General features: G+C 36.2%; 1 protein-coding gene across 20 annotated transcripts in view; it reads left to right on the plus strand.

Moving 5' to 3' along the window:
* The window catches only part of KMT2C (lysine methyltransferase 2C), a 310,436-nt gene that overhangs the window by 224,003 nt on the left and 61,415 nt on the right, over positions 1-25,018 (plus strand). For 17 of the 20 annotated variants that reach the window (XM_074378876.1, XM_074378875.1, XM_074378881.1 and 14 more), the window contains 9 exons: positions 7,163-7,291; positions 9,360-9,479; positions 13,902-14,032; positions 17,460-17,640; positions 21,206-21,310; positions 21,648-21,695; positions 22,794-22,922; positions 23,098-23,130; positions 23,231-23,350. In XM_074378876.1, coding sequence (XP_074234977.1) covers positions 7,163-7,291; positions 9,360-9,479; positions 13,902-14,032; positions 17,460-17,640; positions 21,206-21,310; positions 21,648-21,695; positions 22,794-22,922; positions 23,098-23,130; positions 23,231-23,350 — 996 coding nt within the window. The remainder of the gene's footprint in view (positions 1-7,162; positions 7,292-9,359; positions 9,480-13,901; positions 14,033-17,459; positions 17,641-21,205; positions 21,311-21,647; positions 21,696-22,793; positions 22,923-23,097; positions 23,131-23,230; positions 23,351-25,018) is intronic. The other 3 variants (XM_074378884.1, XM_074378894.1, XM_039472608.2) reach the window with 1 other exon arrangement.

Below are 25,018 nucleotides of genomic sequence, written 5' to 3' on the forward strand. Positions count from 1 at the left end.
ACAGAATCCAAACTGTGATTGATGCTCCTACAGTATTGCAGTAATACCTATGACTTTTTGTTTCTATTGGTTTTTAACTCTTCTAGTAAGTACTTCTTACATCATCATTTTGGTGTTTCAGAAACAAATTCCTTTTGCAGTAAAAGCGTTATTTCTTTATCATTCACCTACTGGGATCTAGAAAACCTATTAGTGTAAGAAAAAAAAAATCTCAAACCTCAAGAAAATAAAAACACTTGTGTGTCTCAGCAATGGAAACACAGCACACTTCCTCTCAGTTGGTGACCCCAGAAAGACCATCACAATGTCTGCGGAGGTGTGGAAATGGGACTGCACTGAGGCTCCAGTAGGCCAGGAGGTAGGGCAGACTAAGTGGAGAGAGAGGACTGGCATGGATTAACTATTGGAGAGTGGGAAGACTGAGGTAAACTATCCACCTGGTGAAGGTGGCTCCTTTCTTGAGGTTTGTTACTTCCTGTACTGTTAATTCCCTCAACTTTAAAATACTGATTTTTAGACAAGTTATACATTCAAATGATTTAAAATTGGAAAAGAATGAAAAGGCAAACAGAGAAGGCTCTCCCTTTCCCCTGCCTTCATGCCCCTAGTTTACATCTCCAGAAACCTCTAGAGGTTTCTTGTATAATCTTCCAGATGTGTTTTATGCAGGTACAAGGAAATGTGCGTGTGTGTGTGTGTGTGTGTATTTTATTACTTTTGTCTTACTATTTTTTACTGTCCTTCATTCTTTTATGGCTGCAAATTTTCCTTTGTATGGCTATAAGCAACTTAATTTACCAGTTCTTTCCTCTGTTGATAGGCTTTGGGTTTCTTTCAGTCTTTTACTGTAAATAGTACAATGAATCACCTGGTATATTTATAATGTGTGTAGTCACCTACAAAGGTAAATCCCTTGCTCAATCAAAAGTCATAATGCATTTGAAACTGTTTTTGGCAGGTAGGAGATGTTTTTTTTTTTTTTTTCCCTTATTTATTTTTATTATACATATCTGAGGTATACAACATACTTTGTATACATACTAAAATGATAACTATGGTCAAATAAATGTCTGTATCCTCCACCTTCTGTAGTTACTCTGTGCATGTGTGCAGCTAAAATCTACCGTTTCAGCAAATTTTCAGTACACAGTATTATTAACTGTGGTTCTCATACTGTATAATAATTTGATCTCTAGAATTATTCATCTTACCTAACTGCAGGTTTGTACCCTCCGACCTACTTCCTCCCATCCCACCCATTCCCCACCCCACCCTTGATAACCACCATCTACTCTCTATGTATTCAGCTTCTCTCCTCGCTGCCTCTCATTCTGCTTGTAAGTGAGATCATACAGCCTTTTTCTGTGTCTGGCTTACTTTACTTAGCGTAATTTCCTCCAGTTTCATGCATGTTATCACAAATGGCACTATCTCTTCCTTTAAGGGTGACCGTTCCGTTGTGTAGTCCTCAGTGTCACCAGTAGGTTCTTGGAAACTGATTAAGAGGACAAAAAAGTATGACAAAACCAGTTTTTTTTTTTCATTGCATCATACCAAAATTACATTGAAGGAAACAGTGTTACTTGAGGACCTGCTGTGTGTTCATTTAACTTAAAGTCTCCGTTCCCAAGAACCTGTTGATGACATTAAGGGAGGACTTGTATGGTGGTGTGTATATGCACACACCACAGTTTCTCTATTCATCCATCCGTGAATGCATAAATGACTTGTCCATCAGTTTGTTTCCATATCTTGGCCATTGTAAGTAACACTGTTGTGAATGTGGGAGTGCAGATGTCTCTGTGGGGTGCTGATTCTATTACCTTTAAATATATGCCCAACAGAGGGATTGCTGGATCTTACGGTAGTTGTATTTTTATTTTTAAGGAACCTCTATACTGTTTTCAGTAATGGCTACACTACTTTACATTCCTGTCAACAGTATACAAAGGTTCTGTTCTCTACACATCCTCACCAACACTTACATTTTTGCTTTTTGATGATAGTCTTTCTAAGAGACATGAGATGATATCTGTTGTGGTTTTAGTTTTCATTTTCCTGATGATTATGATGTTGAGCATACACAGACACGATTTGACCATCTGTGTGGATTTGGAAAAGTAGCTATTCAGGTCCTTTGCCCATTTTAAAATACAGTTATTTGGGTTTTTTTTTTTGCTACTGAGTTGTGTGAGATACTCATATGTTTTGGATCTTAACCCCTTATCAGATGTGTGGTTTACCCTGTTTATTTTCTGTGCAGAAGCTTATTTGGTGTAGTCCCACTTATTTATTTTTGCTCTTGCCACCTGAGCTTTTGGTATGATAATACAAAAAATTATTGTCAAGGACAGTATCAAAGAGTTTTTTCCCTATGTTTCCTTCTAGGAGCTTTATGGTTTCAAGTCTTAGATATTTAATCCAATTTGAGTTGCCTTTTGTGTATGATGTGTAAGATGGGCGTCGAGTCCAGTTTCATTCTTTTGCTTATAGATGTCTAGTTTTCCTAGTCCTGCTACCTCCTTGCCTTGTACCAGATATTGAAGAAAAGCTTTCAGTCTTTCCCTATTATAGGTTTGTTTTTGAATAGGTAATACCTGTGCATGATGTAAGAAATACAAAGGTCTTATAAGAGTGAACAGTGTTAAATTAGTCTTCAGCCATCCCTTCCTTGGAAAGAACCACTGTTTTCTTATAACCTTCCATAGATTAGTTATCTCTCTCTCTCTCTCTCTCTCTCTCTCTCTCTGTGTGTGTGTGTGTGTTTGTGTGTGTAAGAATTTCTTGTATTTGGGCGATGTGGTCTTTTTCTTTATTGCAGCCTGTGGGAATCAGAAGGCCCTTGTGAAGATGTTGGTTAGAAGAGACTTGAGCCTTCAGTAATACCACTTGTGTTAGGGCAATGTATGTGCTACTTTATGCCATTTGTCTCAACTTGTATGCTTACTAGTGTCACTATGAACCTCATCAATAAAAGTGTTTTCTTGGTTTTCACTGTCCTTGTGTGCATTCTTTCAGGTGAAAGGTGGTCTTTGTACTAGATCTAGAGCTGTCTTTGGCCACAAACTCTTACATGTGATTAATTTGGGGATCTCTTCTTCATCATCCTGGAGATTATCTTTTCTTCTCTCCTGTGTTGCATGTGTTTTCTGCAATTTCATGAATTTCTCTTATTTCTTTCCTCAATTTGGGTAAAATGTATCTTCCATAGCTCCCTGACACAGAATGTGTGGAAGGTAAGTTTGGGGCAATATATACTTCTGAAAATGTCTTTATCTTCCTAACTGACTGATCTTTTCCACGTTGGAAATATATTTTCATTTAGTATTTTTAGTTAATTTTTCCATTGTCTTTTAGTTTCTAGTATATGAATAACTTGATCCTTTCTATGTGACCTGTGTTTTCTTTGGAAGCTCTTAGGATTTTAGGAAATTTTTTGTCCTCAGTCTTCTGAAATTTCACGAGGATATGTCTGTTTTTGTCTGTTTTGGATTTTTAAAATCTGTTTTGTCAGGCAATGAGTGCTCTCTTTCAGTCTGCCATCTTACATAGTCATTGGTAGGAAATGTTCTTGAATTATATTATTGATAACAATTCTTTTTCCAGAATTCTGCTTTTCAGACTTGAAACATACTCAGTTTTTCTCGGCTTCTTTGCAATTCATGTCCTGATTTTATTTTCCTCTTTTTTTACTTCAGTTATTTCGATTATTTCAAGAGCTTTTTTTCCTCCCTTTGAATGTTGGTTTTTTTTTTTTGTAGCATCCTATTCTTGCCTCATGGGTGTCTTATATTATTCCTCAGAGGATTTTAATCTTTTTTAAGGTTTTTTCCTTCCTGCTTAGTCTGTTAATTCCCAATTGTCTTTTATGTTCTCAGGTCTCTTTTATGTTACAGATCAGGGATGTTCAATCTTCTGGCTTCCATGACCCACATAGGAAGAATAATTGTCTTGGGCCATGCATAAAATACACTAAAGATAGCTAATGAGCTTAAAAAAAAAACATGAAAAATCTTATAACATTTTATGAAAGTTTATGAATTTGCTTTGGGCTACATGGAGCTCGTGGGCTGCAGGTTGGACAAGCTTGTTATAGATCATCATCAGATAATCTTTATTGTATGTACATGATTAAAAGTGAAAAACTAAAGATGGAGACTGGATAGATAATATTTTTATTAGTTAAAAAAGGAATTAAGTAATTAATTGGAAAGCTTTCCAAGTGTGGTAGTGCTTGTTGATTTTTAACTTTAGTGGGGTGATCTGTGCTGACCATTTGGGGAACCCACAGGTTTCATTATCTTTAGATGTTCTTCTTTAACTGATCAGGTTCCCCACAACAGTCTTTTCAAACCTCATACTTGGAGGCTAGAGGTTTGGCTTCTGAGAATTTAGTGGGGAAACGTGTCGGGGCTGGCAGAGCGGGTGGGATGGGGTTGTCAACATTTAGTATGCTTACAGTTTTTTGGTCCTTTTTTTTTTTTTTTTTTGAGACGAGTCATACTCTTACCAGGCTGGAATGCAGTTGCATGATCTCAGCTTACCACAACCTCCACCTCCTGGGTTCAAGTGATTCTCCTGCCCCAGCCTTCTGAGCAGCTAGGACTATAGACGTGTGCCACCACACCCAGCTAATTTTTTGTATTTTTAGTAGAGATGGGGATTCACCATGTTGGCCAGGATGGTCTCAATCTCTTGACCTTGTAATTCCCCTTCCTTGGCCTCACAAAGTGCTGGGATTAGAAGCACGAGCCACCGTGCCTGGCCTCTTGGTCCTATTTTCAGTCTTTATCCCATTGTTCAGTTTAAGGTTACCCAGCAATCCTGCATCCCATGAATCAGAGTAGCAGCTTCTCAGTGTGTAAACCCAGGAAGCAGATGTAGGGAGTTTGACTTCTGTAGGTAATTAAATAAAGCTCTTGTTGCTTTGGTTTTCTCCCACTTATTTCCAAAGGTAGCCAGGTTTGCTAGTTTCTCAGCCTTCTGAGGATTGTTGTAAAGTGGATTCTTTTTTCAGTTCTTTGCTCTCAACTGAGAATTTGCCTTTGTTGTTTTCTCCTTTCCTGTTGTCTTTTTTGTTTGTTTGTTTTTGGGAGATTGGGCCTCACCCTGTTGCCCAGGCTGGAATGCAGTGATGTGATCATAACTCACTATAGCCTCGGCTTCCTGGGCTCAAGCAGTTCTTTTCTCCTACCTCAACATCCCAAATAGCTGGGACTACAGGCATGCCACTATGCTCCAGCCTGATTTTTTTCTTTTAAAAATAGATTGCTTCTGTGTGTTTTTAGTAGGATTTCAGGAGAATGAAATTTTAATATATGAATTTAGACTGCTACCTTAACCCAAAATTCCATCATTAACTTTTAGGTGGTAAGCAATTGGCATTGTCATCTTTGGTGCTTGCTATGTTTCAGTAAATAAACTTTTTTCTTTTTAGATGGAGTTTCGCTCTTATTGCTTAGGCTGGAGTGCAGTGGCATGATCTCAGTTCACTGACATCTCTACCTCCCAGGTTCAAGCCAGTCTCCTGCCTCAGCCTCCTGAGTAGCTGGGATTACAGGCTTGCATCGCCACGCCCAGCTGATTTTATATTCGTAGTAAAGACAGGGTGTTATCATGTTGGTCAGGGTGGTCTGGAGCTCCTGAACTCAAGTGATCCACCCACCTTGGCCTTCCAAAGTGCTGGGATAAGTGGCATGAGCCACCTCACCTGGCCTGTAAACTTTTCTTTTCATGGCTTAGTTGTAAGTCTATAACCATTATCAATTGTTACGGAATTGGCCTCAAATAGAGACCAAATACAAAAAAAAAAAAAAAAAAAAAAAAAAAGACAAATACCCTGTTTATGCTATTACAGAAATATGTTATCTGTAATACTCAGAATATTGAAGCAGTTAATTTTAAAATGTATTTGATAAACATGTCTTTTTCCTGTAATAAATACAATGTAAAGCATACATAATTTGGAAAAATTTGATTATCATAGTGTTAAAATAGCAGTCTCTAAAATAGCATTCTCTACACATTTCATTTACCTCATTCAGTGAAGTTTTGGACACCTATTAGATATCCTGATAACAATACATCTGTTACTAAGACAGTCTGTGTACCTGTTCTCATGGAGAATATAGTCTAGACTTTAAAGAACCAATTAAAATGAAGCATGGCATTCACATATAGGAGCATGTAACTGTTTGACATAACCTTATCTAAATATCATGAATTCTTTAATACAGTGAAGTTTAGAATAAATCCTGAAAGATAAGTTAGGTAGAAGGCAGAAATTGGGAAGATAGTAGAAGACAGAGCTTGATAGATTCAGAGAACTGAATATAGTTCACTGGTGGGAGTCAGATGAAGCTGGAGAGTTTACAAGAGACTGTTGTAATGGGCCTTGCAATTTGAAGTTTATTTTGATGGCATTGGAAAGACATGAAAAGATCTTAAGGAGAAAATTAATACACATTTCTAGAAAAATTATGCTGCAATTCTAAAAACTGGAGAGAAATAAGCTTTGAGATGGGGAACTAGATAGGAGCGTGTTGTATTAATAGTGAGTTATTTGAGGTTGGACTAAGATGGTGATAGAAAGTGATAAAATGCATTTCAGAGGTATTCAGGAGTCTTGGTTGTGGGAGGAAAGAGATGAGGAATGATGGTCTTCTAGGCTTCTGTCTTCTCAGGTTACATTTCCATGCCTTTTAATGATGGTAGGTAACATAGGAAAAAGAAAGTTTATTTTAAATTAGTAGTTCATTTTGGATATACAGTTTTTAGTAACTGGGTAATATTCAATTACGGCTTTGGTTGAAGCTTAGAAGAGAGTTCTAGTCTAGCGACCTGGACCTAAATAGCGTAATTAAAAGCAAGTGAATTTGTTAAGTGCAACTGGATGGGTAATTGTCTTTCTGAGTTCTGTCTGTGTTCCCCTTCTCTGATTATTGTGTTTTATTTCTTGGGAACACTGTACTAAGCAGCACAATTTCTACAGCCATTTGGGGCTTTTCTATCTCCTTTAATACATTTTCTTCCAACAGGGACGTACAATTAAAATGGCTCAGCAACCCCCCCCCCCCCCCACGCTTTGTATTCCCCATTATGTAGGGATTATGTATTTGATAGGTTTTTCCAATTTTTTGTATGCATTTACTTTTTTTTCCAGAAGGAGAACTTATGGATTGTGATGGAAAATCAGAATCTAGTCCTGAGCGGGAAGCTGTGGATGATGAAACTAAGGGAATAGAAGGAACAGATGGTGTCAAAAAGAGAAAAAGGAAACCATATAGACCAGGTATAGTCCTGAGGTCGACATTTTAATATCATCAACTCTTGGTTAATTTAAGGGAAAAAAAAATACTGAAGACTTCAATTATAATGAAATATTCAGGATTAAGAACTGTCTAAACAAAAATGTGTCCATAGAAATTTAAGAAGTAAACTATTTGAATACACCTCTTTAGCATGAGTTCTTTATTTTGTATATGTGAATACTTCACAATTAATCATTATTGAATGCCTTATTCCAAATGTTAACCGTTTTATTAAATACTTTGCTACATTGGCTTTTGTTCATACTTGGACTTTGAAGGCCATTTATGTATTTCCTCTTGATGTGTACTTCTGTAATGCTTTTAATTTTCAGTATCCACTTTCCAATATCTTTTTGTTAAACTTATTTCAGTGTTTATGCAGGAGTGCCAGTAAGTATACAGTGTGAAGGGGAACAGGACAGAGTTATGCCTCCTAGAATTTATAGTCCAGTTAATACCATGACTGGCACTCTTATTTCTGTCTGCCTCAGGAGTGGGGAGAAAAGTTGTCTTGCTTGTCAATTTTATTTACCTTATTGGAAAAAATTATTGAAATTGTTACAATGCAGAAGTTGCAGGCTTTCTTTTATTTATTTAAAATAATTTTTTTCTGCTTTTCACAGGTGTTGAGTAGGCTTTCTTTAGGCAGTTTATTAATGTCTGTTTACCAGTGAGGTTTTAAATTGGATTGGTACAATCTTTATGCTTCTGGTTGCTTATATTTTATTGGTAAGAGTGATCTAAATCCCTTTTGATATGTAAGGAGGAACTTTCTTACATTTGTATTCTATGAGACCTTAAAAGATAACCTGTCTTTTAACTGGGCTATATCTATAATAAGGACCTAAGAGTAGATCTGAATCATTTTATGAAAATGATTTCATTTTTTCTTAATCATGAGACTTAGAAGTACACTTTTTTAGACATTGCAGATTTCTTCCGGGAACTTGTTTTTACTGTTTTTTTTTCTTTTCCTCTGCCTCACATGGAAGTCAACCCTCTTACTGAGATGCTCAGTAGGTCACAGAGTATATTGCTAGATAGCGATATAATTTTGCAAAGGCTTATAGTGTTGACTATATCAGACCTTATTCTAAGCACCTCACTTAACGTTATTTGTCCTTATAACACATATATGAGAAGCTGCTTTGCATTACCCCCATTTTTAACCAGTGAGAGAACTGAGGCTTTAAGAAGTTAACTAACTTACCCAAATTTAATGAGTAAGTAGAATTACATAGTCTGACTCCAGATTCCATGCTCTTAACCACAGGGCTCCATGTGTCATGTGTATAAATACCCTTGTACTGTGGAACACCAGACACCGTCCCCCTGAAATCATAGTAGTCAAAGAATGTTTGTATCATCTAGTTAGTTTGTATTGTCTGTACTCCAGCTAATGTACCAGTTAGCCAGTTAATATACAAATATAGTTATCCATCACTTTAATTCAGAGAAATGCATCATATAAGCATTTTCATTTTTGTGTGAACATCATTGAGTGCACTTACACAAACCTAGATGGTATAGCTTAGTACACTCTTGGGCCATATGGTACACTAAATTCATTAAAAAAAAAATAAAGTAATTGTGCTACAGTGTTAGGACCACTGTGACGTCTCTGTGTGGTAGGAATTTTTCGGCTTCATTATAATCTTGTGGGACCACTGTCTTAAACGTGCAGCCCTTTGTTGACCAACATCATTATGCGATGCATGACTGTAATTTGATGCATGAGTTAATAATACATGTCAGATAGATAAACCAGCATAATTTACTGTTTGATAATTACACTGATACCGTTTAGAAGAGGAAGTGCACACAGGTCTTTCTGTATTCTGTTTGATAAGTGATAACAGTGGTTTTGCCTTTTTTTTCTTATTTTTAACTTATATTTTATGTTAACAAAATCAGATTATTGATTTAAATTAGCATAGATTTAATTTTGGAAAATGACTTACTACTCAAGATTAAGCCATTTCATCCTATGTACTGTGGAAATACAGGGCGAAATTATTTATCTGTTTACCCAATTTCTTTTTTGGATAGGTATTGGCGGATTTATGGTGAGGCAAAGAAGTCGAACTGGACAAGGGAAAACCAAAAGATCTGTGATCAGAAAAGATTCCTCAGGCTCTATTTCTGAGCAGTTACCTTGCAGAGATGATGGTATAGTACTGACTTCAAAAAAAATTTTTTTTTTTTTAATTTAACTCTTTGGTTTTGATATTTCTATTGGAAAGAACTATCCTAAATAATGCTAGAGTCACAGCCTTTTTGCCTCTTACTGATGGATTTGAGTGCATATAAAATTCACATCTGTAATACAGTAGTCAGGTTTGATAAGGAAATGGTTTAAATCCAACAGACTTTATTCTTTTGAGATTTTTTAACAAGTTCTTTTTTCCTATATTATATTATTAAATATATTTTCTATATTTAAATATAAATGTTTTAGGGACTGAATAACTTAGTTACATAAGGTACTTTCTGGTCATCTCCAAAGCCTTTCTTTGACTGCGTTAGCTTACTTTTCATGTAATTAGAAACTTCTAAGTGACTATATGCCGCTGTATACATATGTGTGTGTGTGTGTGTGTGTGTGTGTGTGTGTGTGTGTGTGTTTGTGTGTATATATGTATGTTTGTTTATTTATTTATTTAACTTAAGAGAGGGTCTCACTATGTCACCCATGCTGTTGTGTGGTGGCATAATCATGACTAACTGCAGCCTTGTACCCCTGAGCTCAAGTGATTCTCCTGTCCTCAGCCTCTGATATAGCTAGAAGCCACAGGCACATGCCACTGTGCCTGGCTAATTTTTTGACTTTTTGCAAAGACAGGGTCTCACTTTGTTGCTCAGGCTGATCTAGAACCTCTGTGCTCAAGTGATCCTCCTGCCTCAGCCTCCAAAAGTGCTGGGATTACAAATATGAGCCCAGCTGGTATCTAAAAAATAATTTTTTTTGAGACAGTCTCCCTCTGTTGTTTAGGCTGGAGTGCAGTGATGCTGTCTTAGCTGACTGCAACCTCCGCCTCCCGCGTTCAAGTGATTCTTGTGCGTCAGCCTCCAAAGTGGCTGGGATTACAGGTGTCTGCCACTACATCCTACTATTTTTACATTTTTGGTAGAGATGGAGTTTCACCTCATTGGCCAGTCTAGTCTTGAACTCCTGACCTCAGGTCATCTGGCCACGTTGGCTTCCCAAAGTGCTGGGATTACAGGCATGAGCCCTCACACCCAGCCTGGTGTCTCAACTTTTAACAAAATTACATAGTATTTTAGAAATTCATCTTAAAATGATTATTTTGTCATTTTCACTTAGAGCTTCAAAGAAAGCTAAATCATTGCTTAAGCCATGTCTGCCTATCAGTTAAGAGTGTACTCCCTTTTCTAAATTTGAGAAGTGGTTCTGTTAAAGACTTTGTAATTGGTATGGTCATGATCTGTGTGATTATATATTTTGAAGCGCTTAAAATAGAATCTAAGTGGACTTTAGATATTTTCAGGATGTGCTCTGAATAGTATCTTTCCATTACTGAGGAATAAGGTTTTGACTTTAGATGAATTAATAAAAATGAGGAATCGGGATTGGGCATGGTGGCTCACCCCAGTAATCCCTGTTCTTTGGGAGGCCAAGGCTGCAGGATTGCTTGAGGACAGGAGTTTGAGACCAGCCAGTACAACATAGTGAAACCCCATCTCTATAAAGAATAAAAAATGAAAAATTAGCCAGACGTCGTAGCTCATGCTTGCAGTCCCAAGTACTTAGGGCTGAGGTGGGAGGATCCCTTGAACCCAGGAGGTTGATATTTCAGTGTACCATGATCACACCAATCTCGGTGACAGAGCAAGACTCTCTCTTCATGGAGCATTGTTTTTTTGAGGTGGAGTTTTGCTCTGTCACCCAAGCTGGAGTGCAGTGGCACAGTCTTGGCTCACTGCAACCTCTCCTTCCATGTACAAGTGATGCTCCTGCTTCATCCTCCTGAATTGGTAGGATTACAGGTGCCCACCACCACACCAAGCTAATTTTTGTATTTGTAGTAGAGACTGGGTTTTACCATGTTGGCCAGGCTGGTCTTGAACTCCTGACCTCAGGTGATTCGCTCACCTCAGCCTCCCAAAGTGCTGAGATTATAGGCATGAGCCACTGGGCCCAGCCACATCACTGAACATTTTGAAAAGGAAGCTCTGTAATGGTTTTCAGGAAATGTCTAATATGACATTTTCTGTGTTTAAGTGATTCTCCTGCCTCAGCCTCCCAAGTAAATGGGATTACAGGTACATACCACCACACCCAGCTAATTTTTTGTATTTTTAGTAGAGATGGGGTTTCACCAGGTTGGCCAGGCTGGTCTTGAACGCCTCGGCTTCCCAAAATGCTGGGATTATAGGAGTGAGCCACTGTGTTTGGCCATACCCAGCTTATATCTATATATCTATATATCTATATCTATATCTATCTATCTATCTATCTATATATATATATATACACACATATATATATATATATATTTTTTTTTTTTTGGTGGATCTTCCATGTTGCCCGGGCTGGTCTCAAACTCCTGAGCTCCAGTGATCTGCCCACCTTGGCAATTGCTGGGATTACAGGAATGAGCCACCATGCCCAGCCAGGTTTTTAATTTCACAGGCAGTTTTTTTCTTTTTGAAACTGTTTTTGATATTATAACACTTTGTAGTTTCTTTTTAAAGATAATTTCTTCTGAAAGACTTTGTCATATTTTATTTTTTTATATGACTAATAGATTTAGAATATAAAATATCTGAGGCCTTTGGAGATCTAATTCAACTCTTTGTATCTGCTGGCTCAGTCTGCTAGTGCCTCATTTCACTGTTTATTGTTTAAGATACACAGTATTATTATTTTACTGTCAATTCATATTCTTGGGACATTCTTTGTTTGAAAATTGTAAGGACTAAATTGGAAGTGGGTTATTTCAGAATTGCATTTGTTACTTGCAGTAGCTTGAGGTGATACTACCTCATGGCTACTTCAAACTACATTGTTAGCTTTAAGTTTTTTGGTCTACTCATGTTACATAAATTCAAGTTTCTTACACATTCAGGCTATATTTAGTTTGTGAATTTTCAGGGAAGACTTTTTCACCTTTCTATCCAGAACCAAATTCCATGACATGATAAGGAGTTTTTATTTGTTTTGAGACAAGAGTCTCGCTGTGTCACCCAGACAGTGGCACAATCTCGGCTCTCTGCTCCTGGGTTCAAGTAGTTCTTCTGCCTCAGCCCCCCAAATAGCTGGGATTACAGGCCCCCACCCCCATACTCACCTAATTTTTTATATTTTTAGTAGAATCCTGGTTTCACCATCTTGGTCAGGCTGGTCTTAAACTCCTGACCTCAAGTGATCCTCCCATCTCAGTCCCCCAAAGTGCTGGGATTACAGGCATAAACCACTGCACCTGGCCAGGAGTTTTTTGTTTGTTTGATTGGTTGGTTTTGTTTGTTTGTTTTTGCTATTGGTGGTGAGCAGCGCGTGGTGAGTGATGGTTTGTATGTAGGTGTATTTCTTATTAAACTGACCCTGAGCATGGAGTCCCTGATGGACTTACCTTTATTCAAATCACCTCTGGACTGTCTGCCTTGGAGCGAAGTAAGGTTTGTCTTTTATTCCCTATTCCTCATAATGCTTTGAAAATTGGTTTGAGGTCCCTGGATTTTAGCAAATTTCAGAGAGCTTTTACTTTTTTGCTTATTTTTGTGGTCCCTTGTTTACATTAATTTTGTTCTTCAAGGATTCCTTATGTTCTGGCTAGGTTACTGGTACATTTGAAAAGATAGTTGTAGAAAATGTTGAAAATGTTTGTCTATTTCTAGTTTTCAGAAGAGTAGTCCACTTACGTAGTCTGGTGATAGAGTGCCCATATTTTCAGAAGGGATGTGCTGTGGCCCTGCCATTATGAAGCATCTGAGAATATCAATTGATTGCTATTTGTTAGATTTAAGCTGTGCTCTTGTTTCTAATTTCATAGTCCCAAAAATTTGTTTTATTTCCGTTTCTGATTTCAAGAATGAGTGTTCATTGCATATTTATGAGCACATTCATAGTCATGTTTTTGCAATGTGTATATCCTACAGATAATTTATAATAAATTTCTGCACTTGGAATTGCTGTATTGAAGGACAAAGTTTTATTTTTATGATTTTTGTTGAGTATTCTCAGTACATTCTACAAAAAGTTGTACCCACTGAATTTCCCTTAATAGTTTATAAGTGGTCGTTTCCTCATACTCATGAACTTTGGGTATCTATTTATTTTTTCACTCTTTAGTACAATGTGTGTAAATAAATAAGTTTTTGCTTTGTAAAGAAATACTGATTATGAAGAAAATAGGAAACATGCTAATATACTGAATAGACAGGAAATGAAAATTTTATAATACTTAAAAGTAATAAACTTGCCTTGAGTTTTGTGTTGTTTTTTTTTTTGGTCGAAAAAGGTTGTTTATATGAAACTGTGTATATGTTGGTAAGGTATAAAATTACCTTGGATAAATTTATCTGGAAATTTTAAATGCTACATATTTATAAATGTGACTGTTGTTTCAGGCTGGAGTGAGCAGTTGCCAGATACTTTAGTTGATGAATCTGTTTCTGTTACTGAAAGCACTGAAAAAATAAAGAAGAGATACCGAAAAAGGAAAAATAAGCTTGAAGAAACTTTCCCTGCCTATTTACAGGTAATATTTTGCTTTGCATTGTTTTATATGATTTGTTAATTTAGGAAATAAAATGTATTGAGTTTTCAAACATAAGTTTTTTGGTTCTTGTTAATGTTTTACTGGGTTTGTTTTTGTTTAGTCATCATAAATGCCATTTTTACCTTCCAGGGGCCCGTAAAAATTAAATTTACATTTTTATGTGCTTTGATACTTGTCATAATTGCTTTTTAAATCCTGGTTGTTCACTTCTAAGTATTCTATAAGATATAACAAGGACACTTTGGGGTAGGAAAAACTCAGTCTTCCAAGCCATTTATAGCTATGTGCCCTACACTCAAGTCCTCTTGAAATTTTTTTGCCAGTGTAAGTTATAGTAATTATATTCATTGATTAAAGATAGGTTTTTCAGCCAAATTCATTGCTTTAATCATCGTTACCACTTTTAGAGGCCTGGTGAGCCAAAGATTTAAGCAGTATTCTTTTGGTTTTCCAAAATAGACATCAGAAAAATATCTTTCAGTATGAAGAAATTATGTTTGATAGATGTAGACTACAAAAAAAAAAAAGAATCTTTTCTAGTTCATTTTGTAAACATTAAGTCTGAGTTTAAGGCCGTGTGATATGGTGGAAACAGCTCAATATTAGAAATGGTACTGAGATTAAACATCTGGCTCTGCATCTAGCTAATGATAATTCCTAAGTATGTTATTTATCCTCCCTGGCCTCTGTTTCTTCATATGTTAAAATTGAACTGGAACAGACTATCATTGAGTTTCTATCCTAATTTCAGTGTGGACAGCTATTCATCTGATCTGTTCCTCCTATGAAACTATGGCTTACATAGATAACCCTTCATTGCCTGAGGTGTATTCCAGTTAGGTATTACTAGTTTAATTGGTTTTAAAAATACATTGCCTTTCAACTAACATACAGCTTCCTCACTTTTCTTTTTCAGTAGCTATTAACATCTTACTGGCAGTGTTCATGTTAGAATTCAGCCTTTAACATCAGAGGGTTTAAATACCATTCTGCTCCCAGTCAGCTGTGTGATTTTGTTTTAACTTCTTAAAGCATCTGACTTTCCTCATTTGTGATACAGTGTTGCCTCTCAGAAATGCTCAGAGATTCAATAAGAGTGTCAATGTAAAGTGCCTAACCTGTGCTTTACCTTTTGTATATCCTTGGTAGATGTTTTCCCCCTCAATCTCTTCAAATATTTATTCATCCTAGGTTTGCACCTTTGTTTTTCTAAACAGTCATTTTATCGGTCAGGGAAAAAACCCATTTATAGTTTGGCTTACCTTTTTTTTCCCTGCATCTTCGTTGTTGTTTTCTCCTATTCCCTTTACCTCCCTTCTTCATAGTCCTTTCTAGGAATATTGTGATGGCAACCTTCCTTTCTTCCTATTGATTCTTCTGTAAAGTGTAATCTAAATTTAAAAAGCTTTCTTTAGGCGTTTGTGCAAGTATGAAAACTGGCTGTTCAATACTTTGGCAAAAGAGCCTTTAAAATTATTACGTCTAATTTCCCAATTACTGCTTTGATCTTAGTCTCCTGAACTGCCTTGTTTCCTCTGATGCACGTCAGTAACTTTCAGCTTGTGTGTGTGTGGTTGTGTGATATGAAGGAAGCCTTTGTTAATAGTACTGTTTTCTTGGACATTTAGAGACCATGTGGATGGAGCTACCTCTTTATGTTACCTACAGGGAATGGAAAATCAATTATCACTAAATTAGTAAGAGTGATACAGTTTTTGATAAGCTCCAGTAAAGTCACCATGAGTCATTACGCAGAATTCTTGTTCATGATGATCTAAGATTTCTCAAATTTGTACTGAAGGCATTAAATAAATGATCTCTAAACTTCTAAAATGCCTTCTGCTGTTCAGCATTTTTCCTAATGATAAACGCATTGCTTCTTAAAAGAAACAAATCCTTTTCTACCTAGTGTTCTAGTTTTGTGGATTTTTAGATTTTTCATAATGAGACAGCTTTTTCATTTGAAATGTCAAAATTTCAAATCAAATACATCATTACCTCTACCAGACTTCACATACTCCCAGTTTTTTCTCAGAAAGTAGCATTGTTAATAATTTGGCATTTATCCTTCAGAAACTTTTTTATAATTTACTTTTGCAAACTTACAATACTCTTGTTTTAAATTTTATGCTTTTTTTTGAGATAAAGTGTCCCTCTATCACTTAGGCTGGAGTGCAGTCGTGTCATCTCAGCTCAGTGCGATTTCTGCCTTCTGGGTTCAAGTGATTCTCTTGCCTCAGCCTTCCAAGTAGCTGGGATTACAGGCATGTTCCAGCATGCCTGGCTAATTTTTGTATTTTGTATTTTGTCATGTTGCCCAGGCTGGTCTCTAACTCCTGGGCCTAAGTGATCCACTCACCTCGGCCTCCCAAAGTACTTGGATTACAGGCGTGAGCTACCACGTCTGACCTGTATTTTATAATTTGCTGTATGTATCATTCAACTTGCTTTCTTTTAGCAATGTGTTATAGGGCTATTCTTTGATAACACAGAATTATATACTTTTTAAAAATTGTTAAATTTTGTAGTATGAGTGTCTATAAATTAGTTATAGGCCTCTTGATAGACGTAAAGGCCATTTTTACTTCTTGACATTACAAAATCTGCTACCCTGAACTTTTTGTGCATGTTTGGCAGAAGTATGTTAAATGTTGATAACTACTGCAAAATTGTCCCACATGAAGGATCCTTTTTCCAGATAGACCACATCATAGGAAATAGACTAAAGCAGAGTTTCTGGTTGAAGCAGGGTAAAGGGGTGGACCTGTGCTTCCTTTTCCCTTTGGTATTGGATTTTTTTGAAAATTTGGAGAGATCTTGAAGTTGCAAGGAACACAGCCTGAATGTATATTGAAATGGAAAAATGTTAATATGTGTAAATAAATAGAAAACCACAAACCTTTGTAGCTGTAAATGTTGTACACATAAGTTTGGCTAAACTGACTATAAAACCGTCTTTCAGATTCATGGTGTAAGTCGTCTTATAGTGTAAGTGTGGTTATCAGTGTGTAATCAGTGGATTACAAATCTACCTGAAGTAATTATTAAAGCTGTACATCAAGTTTTATGCTGTCCTCTGCAAGTAGTCTATAAAAGTTAATAATATTCATGAAGCTCTTATACCGCGGGTTCTAGAAACCTTTGGCATAATTGTGTGGTTTTATTTCCATAATTTTGTCTCTAGTAAAACTACCAAAAAAATATTTTTAAAATAAGGGAATCTGTACAAAATAATTGACAGGATATTTCTATATTGTTTTTATGCTTTTGTATTCAGTATCTGCATGGTTAAATATAAACCTTTTTTGTTATTTCTGCTTCCTTGTCAAAAACCATGACAGAATAATCTATTTTCTTTTCAGAATTTTGTAACTAACCATTTTTATATGTGCTTATCTTCATGTAGGAAGCTTTCTTTGGAAAAGATCTTCTGGATACAAGTAGACAAAGCAAGCTAAATTTAGATAATCTATCAGAAGATGCAGCTCAGCTTTCGTGTAAAACAAACATGAACACAGGTTTCTTGGATCCTTCCTTAGATCCACTGCTTAGCTCATCCTCAGCTCCAACAAAATCTGGAACTCACGGTATGTAGAATTATTCACAGATACTTTTGTTATATCATGACATACATCTTCCTTTCAATTAAACCGTTTTGCAGTGTTTTTCTTTGGCTTCATATACATTTTAAAAATCAACTGTATTGAAGTATAACTTACAGTCAGTAAGTGGAACTATTTTAAGTGGACAGATCTATAAGATGTAGCAAATTAATTCATCTGTGTAACCAGTACCAAAATCAAGAGTCGTGAAGGAAAATGTTTGGTTTACACTTTGCTGAGAACAATGTGAGGGGTTACAATTTGGCCAACTATGATTTTTTAACTAAAAATCCAAGTTAGATTTTTGTTAATCATACAGCTTAAATTCAAAACAGAGAAACCAAAATGGATATAGGGGTAGTTAGGAACTTCCTGGCACAAGTGTGTTGCTGTATTGCCCTAGGTTATGATTTCTTACTACTGACAGTTTGAGCCAATAATTCTTTGTTGTGGGAAGGAGACTTTCTGGTATATTGAAGGATAGTTAACAGCATCTTTGGCCTCATGTCAATAAAAAATATCTCCAGATACTTCCAAATACCTTTTGATGGACAAAATCGCCCCTGGTTGAGAATCATTATCCTAAATGCAGTGCGTCAGAGAAAGGCATGCAAACTTGATATGTTTATAGAGTAATAGCAATGTCAGCAAGGCTGTAGGAATTTAACTCATTGGGTATATAAGTGTTGTGATCAGTGTTTCTCCCACTTCTAGCATTTTTATGGTACTGTCAATTGTAAATTACTGTCCTTTTGATATGCTTCCTTTTTATCATTGATTGCATTTGTTACTCAGTTAATTTTATAAACTCATTCTGAAAAACAATTTTAAGGCAATCTTCCACTAAAAAAATGACTTTTGATGTTAAGTAATTCTTCCTTCATTAACTTGGCATCATCCTGGATTGAAATATTGACATTTATTTTTGATTTTGACTTTTTGAAATAATTAGAAGCAATCTTATCCCCTTTTTGTACACATACGCATGTCCAGTCTGCCTCACTGTTGATAGTAAGGTCATGCTTCCTGTTTGTTCAATCTTAGATATTTTTTAACTTCTACTTTAATTGTTTTTTTAAGTATTGACCTGCTCTTGTCCTTGTCAATATGTTGTTAAAATAATGTATAATGAAAGACCTGTGGGTCCTTCAAAGGTTATTTTGTGGTAAAGTATGACTTTTTTTTTTTTTTTTTTTTTTCCTGAGGCAGAGTCTTGCTCTGTTGCCCAGGCTGGAGTGCAGGGACGAAATCTTGGCTCACTGCAAACTCTGCACCCTGGGTTCAAGCGATTCTCCAGCCTCAGCCTCCTGAGTAGCTATGATTACAGATGCATACCACCACGCCCCGCTAATTCTTCTATTTTTAGTAGAGTTGGGGTTTCATCATATTAGCAAGGCTGATGTTGAACTCCTGCCCTCGTGATCCGCCCGCCTCCGCCTCCCAAAGTGCTGGGATTACAGATGTGAGCCACCACACCCTGCCGCAATAAAGTATATCTTATAAATATCATAACCAGCTACTGGAAGACTTAAATAGAAGCTCTTTACACTTGAGTTTAAAAGGAGAAGGATTGAAATTGGACAGAGGACATATTATAGGAAAGATATTGATAAAAATTACTTTAATTTTTTCTTTAATTTTTCCACAAAACTACTGAAGAGAGAACAGTTTTACGATACAGCCAAAACTTGGACGACTAGAAAAATGTACCTATTTCAAAACCTAGATTAATTGTTCTTTGCAGTTGAACCACTCTTTTCCCTTTATAATGGAAAATTAATGACTAAAGCCTTTTTTTAACATGTCATTCATTATAGCCTATTACATCAATTTAAATGATTTATTCAGATATCCTTTATGTAGGGGCAAACTTTTAAAACAGTCTTTAAAAAATTAGTTACAGTTTGTAAAACAAAAAGCTGCTGTATGATCCCTAAAACAAAAACCTTTAAAACAAAAAACTGCTATGTGACCCCTAAAAAAATTATCCAGATTTTTTTTCTTTCAACTGCAGTACTGTCTAGAAAAGTACATTATTGAAATAATTTCTCTAAATTCTGGATATTTGGATACACAAAACTTAATATGATTTGTTACATATGAATTATATTTTGAAAACCTTATAATGGGACCAAGACTGTTTCATAGACATATTTGATCTGCAGTATTACATTTATACCCTCCTCCCCCTTTTAAGTAAAAATAGACTTGAGATGGATTAAAAATGTCAGTTTTCTCTTTACTGAATGACTAATATAATTATTAAAGCTAGCCTAAACAAGAGTTCCAATGGTTTCTTGGTTAAGTCCCAGACCCCCTAGACTCCTCCTTGACTTTTCATTCCATTTTATTCATTTACGTGTTTGTCTCTGCCTTCAAAATATGTCCCAAAGCCAGCCACTTGTCTCACCTTTCCCCACCACCATAGAGCTGTCATCACCTCACCTCTCAGACTGCACCAGTGCCCTTTTCTAATCTTGCCAGCACTTCCCCAGTTCCCACCCCACATCTGTTCTAAATGTAGCAGCCAGTGTGTTCCCTTTAAAATATTAGTCATCTATCTTTCAGCCTTCCAACAACTTCTCATTATACTTCAGAATAAAACCCAGTCTTCACCATGATCTCTAAAACCTTACATAATCTTGCCCCAGCTGCCTCTTTTTTATCCCTTCCACAGTTTTTCTTACTGTCACCACTCTGGCCTCTCTTGGCAAACCTGGCTTGCCCCAGGGGCTTTATGTCTGTTTTGCCTTAGTTTGGAGAGTTATCTCCATCTTTGTGCATATAACTTACTCCCTCATTTAGTTTTATACCCAGTCATCTCTTAAAGGTCTTCACAGACGACCCTGTCTAATGCAACATCCCTGCAGCTTATTTTTAATCATTTTTCCTTGGTTTTTCTTTAAATAGCACTTACAGTGATTTCATTTATTTACTGTCTTAACTCCCTCCGAGAAAGTAAGCCCTCTGAGGGCATGCGCTTTGTCTCAGTCATTGCTGACTGGGCAATGCCTGATACATGATCCATGGACAGTTCTGTGGGTACTGAAATACTTTTTAAAATAAATGAGTGAATGAGTAATCAGTGTGAACAGCAAAGCTGGAAGTAACTAACTAGATGGTACCTGGCCTGTGTTTCACAAGGAATTTCTAAAGAGTGATGGGTTTGTTTTTCATATTTTAACTTTTCCTACTGTTTTAATTTCTCGATGTCACTTTTAGAAATGTAACTTTCTTAGTGATTTTTTTTTTTTTTTTTTTTGCTTTGCTTCTTAAAGCATTTATTCTCTTTCACTTTTGTTGCCTACAGGTCTTTAAATTTTGCCTCAGTATACATTAATCACAAGACAAATAGTCTGAATTTTTAATAAATTTTAGTAATTCTAAATGTTATTTCCTTTGCTATGAAAAAGTCTTACTGTAAAATTAAGAGTCTCAGGTTTCTGTTCTAGCACTTGTCTCATTATCTGATGTACTCTAGGTTTTTAGCAAATGGCTTCATATCGGGGAAAATACCGACATTTAAAAAAATGCATTTAACTATATATAGGTCCTGCTGATGACCCATTAGCTGATATTTCTGAAGTTTTAAACACAGATGATGACATTCTTGGAATAATTTCAGATGATCTAGCAAAATCAGTTGATCATTCAGGTATGTATGAATACTGTTTACCCTTTTTCTGGTTTCTGATATGAGTAAGAGGCGTATGTGTGTGGAACAAGTTTAGCTTTTTATCTGTTTCCCAGTAACTTTGTTTTTGTTTTTGTCTTTGTCAAAGAACTCAGCATTTTATTTGATCTACCTCAGTTTTCCTGCTTTAGGAGGGGATATAGCAAGTTAGTTAATTTCTGTTGTCTTTCTAATTGCATCAAATTTAAGGCAAGTTGCCTTAAAGTCTCGCTGTGTCTTGTCTCTTCTTTTGTTTGCATTTTCCCTCACTTCCCGCTCCCGTGGTAATCATCCATTTTATTTGGTTTGGGTCTTATAGGTCTTGATTTATGCACTTTCCAGGTTGAGAACTCACCTTTTCCATTTGGTAAGAAACTGAGTAATGGATGATGGCTGACTAGAAGTAGTCTTCCTTTTTTATAGTAATTTCAGCTGAAACAACCTGTAGGTGCATGCTATTTATCAGTAGTGCTAATTTGTCACTAATCCGTACTTTGCATTTTCCTTTTTGTGTGTGGCTAAAGCATAGTTTAGCTGTTCTGTACTTTGAGTGATTTTCTCAGTAGTTTTTCTTTAATGAATAATTTTTTTTCTGTTAATATGTAATATCTAAATGTATGTTATAGAGCTAGTTCCTAATATATGATCAAATAAGAGCAGACTAAGTGTTTACTTTTTAATAGTAATAATATTGAGAAAGCATGAAAAAAGTAGATGATAAAGCACTTTTACATGTGACTATTGCTTAAAATACAGATGTGAGCTATAGCATGTTAGGATTTTATAAACGTAATGCACATAATCAGAATGTGCCTACAGAATATTTTTAAAATATTGCCTATAATTGAAGTTATTTACAAAAGATAATATTAAACACTGAGAATTTTAGGGCTTTTCATAATATGAAACTTATTCCTTTTTCAATACTGTGCATAATAATTGAACTGTACATTTGATACCACTATTTTCCAAATTAAAGCAATTATTTGTGTATCAATTTCTCATAAACTCCTTTCTTAATGAAAAAAATTTTTTTTGCAGCAATTGGCAAATTAAAATCAGACGTATTCTTTTGTTCTTCAGGAAATGTTTTGACTTTTCTTAAAATAGAACTATATGTTGCACTTAAGTTTACAAGTATATTGTGCCTAGTTTTTACTGAGCAACTCTCCAAATTGATACGAGAATTCTGATTGAGAATTAGACTTTTTTGTCTGTTTAATCATATTGTTGTATATTAAATAAAGGTTAATAGTGCTATACATTTTTCTTTTTCTTTTTTTTGAGACAGGGTTTCACCATGTTGGTCAGGCTGGTCTTGAACTCCCGACCTCAGGTGATCTGCCTCCCTTGGCCTCCAAAGTGCTTGGATTACAGGCATGAGCCACCACGCCTGGCCAGTGCTATACATTTTTGTGTGAGTATTTTGAATATACCTTTTAATTTATTTTCTTTACTCTTTTAGATATTGGTCCTGTCACCGATGATCCTTCCTCTTTGCCTCAGCCAAATGTCAATCAGAGTTCACGACCATTAAGTGAAGAACAGCTAGATGGGATCCTCAGTCCCGAACTAGACAAAATGGTCACAGATGGTAAAATATTTGCCCTACATCTAGGCTTTCTAAAAAACCTGAGTAAATATGATTTTTAAAGATTTTTGCATGGTTATAATTTAACTTCCAATTATTTATGTCAATTAAATGCTATTTTGTATCAATATATTGAATTCCTTGCTGTTAATGTTTCTATGTTTTTAATTTATTATAGGAGCAATTCTTGGAAAATTATATAAAATTCCAGGTAAGTGCGTTTTGATTTTCTGTTTTATGAAAATGACATTCCCCATTCTGTGACCCTAATAGTCTTTTAATCTTAATACTACTATTGTTTTATTTCATAGAGCTTGGTGGAAAGGATGTTGAAGACTTATTTACAGCTGTACTTAGTCCGGCAAACACTCAGCCAGCTCCATTACCACAGCCTCCCCCACCAACACAGCTGTTGCCAATACACAATCAGGGTATGTTATGAGTTTATGGTTCTATGTTATATCTACACGTGTGTATATATGTGGGTACAGATACATATGCAAAGAAGTTTTGTCTTTAGTAGCCATATATAAACTTATAGGGAAAAAAACCCTTTTGTGATGATAGAAAAGTAGTAACTTCAGTCACGTCTCCCTGAAATTCTCTGTCACTCTGTAATCATCCTATGACCAGAATTCTTTTGTCCATCCATTGGCAGTGGAGGGGATATACCAGTGCCTGCCCTCTTCCCCCCCGCAAGTCCCATTCCCTGCTCATTCCACTCCAGTCGTTTTCCACATAGGCACTTCTCTGTGTGGGGAACTGTCTCTGCTTACCTGGCTGCCTGTATGCATTAATCTGGTCTTGGTTTCACTGTCACCTCTCAGAGGTTAGCTGGTCACCACCCCATCCTTGTGTTCATGTTTGCATTTGTAGCATATGGCACAAATAGACCTGGTCGGGTAATTAAGGTCTTCCCTTTACATTGTGAGCTCTGTAAAGGCAAGGGTCATCCTGTCTTGTTTATATGCCCTTCCACAGAGTATGTGTTCAGTACGTACTTTCATAGGAAATCAGTGACCTTTCTATCCCTGTAGACTCTTAGAAAATTTTGGTGGAGGGGCGGTGGGGAGGAAAAAAAAAAAAGGCCAGGCGTGGTGGCTCACGCCTGTAATCCAAGCACTTTGGAGGCCAAGGCAGGCGGATCACCTGAGATCGGGAGTTCAAGACCAGTCTGACCAACATGGTGAAACCCTGTCTTTAAAAAAAAAAGAAATTTTGTGGACGTTTGCCTATTTTGTTCATGTTTCTTCTGCCTACTTACAACTAGGTGCCTGCCAGTTTCTCCCCCTTTCTGTAGAGCTTAAGTTTGATAGCCTAGAATTGAAGAGCTATATGAGTAGATAGGAAGATTAGTACAGGTATGGGAATCTCCTATAGGAAGGAGTTTATGAAGTTGCATGGTGGTGTGTATATAACTATATCTATATGTATTTTTGTTTTGAGACAAGGTTTTGCTCTGTCACCCAGACTGATGTGCAGTGGTGTGAACACAACTCACTGTAGCTGTGACCTTCTGGGCTCAAGCGGTCCCTCCTGTCCTTAGCCTTCCTAGTAGCTGTGACCACAGGCACACATCACCACACCTGGCTAATTTTTTGATTTTTGGCAAAGATGGGGTCTCACTTTGTTGTGCAGGCCAGTCTAGAACTCCTGGGTTCATATGATCCTCCCACCGCAGCCTCCCCAAGTGCTGGGATTACAGTCATGGACCACTGTGCCAGGTCAGCATATATTTTTGATGATTTGAGCATAGGAACATTTCTCTATATCCTCTTGTTACTGCCTCATGACTATATCCTGAATTGAGTAACAAGATATCTTATCCTTTTCTTATATAAGTACCAAAGTGTGTGAATAATTTGTAACCTTCACTAACAACCTTGTATATACATGAAAAATACCATAGTGCACATAATGGAAATATTTGAGTTTTTACCAGTTTTGCCTCTAAACATATATTTACCTTGATTTTTGCTAGACCAAACGTGATTTACATTTGGGTAAAATATTCATCATAACTACTTCTTGCCTTAATTGTTCCCATATGCTTTTTTAACGATTAAGAACTATTCAGTATTTCTCTTCTCAACATATAA

Source organism: Saimiri boliviensis, chromosome 10 (assembly GCF_048565385.1).
Source record: "Saimiri boliviensis isolate mSaiBol1 chromosome 10, mSaiBol1.pri, whole genome shotgun sequence".
Lineage (NCBI taxonomy): Eukaryota > Metazoa > Chordata > Mammalia > Primates > Cebidae > Saimiri > Saimiri boliviensis.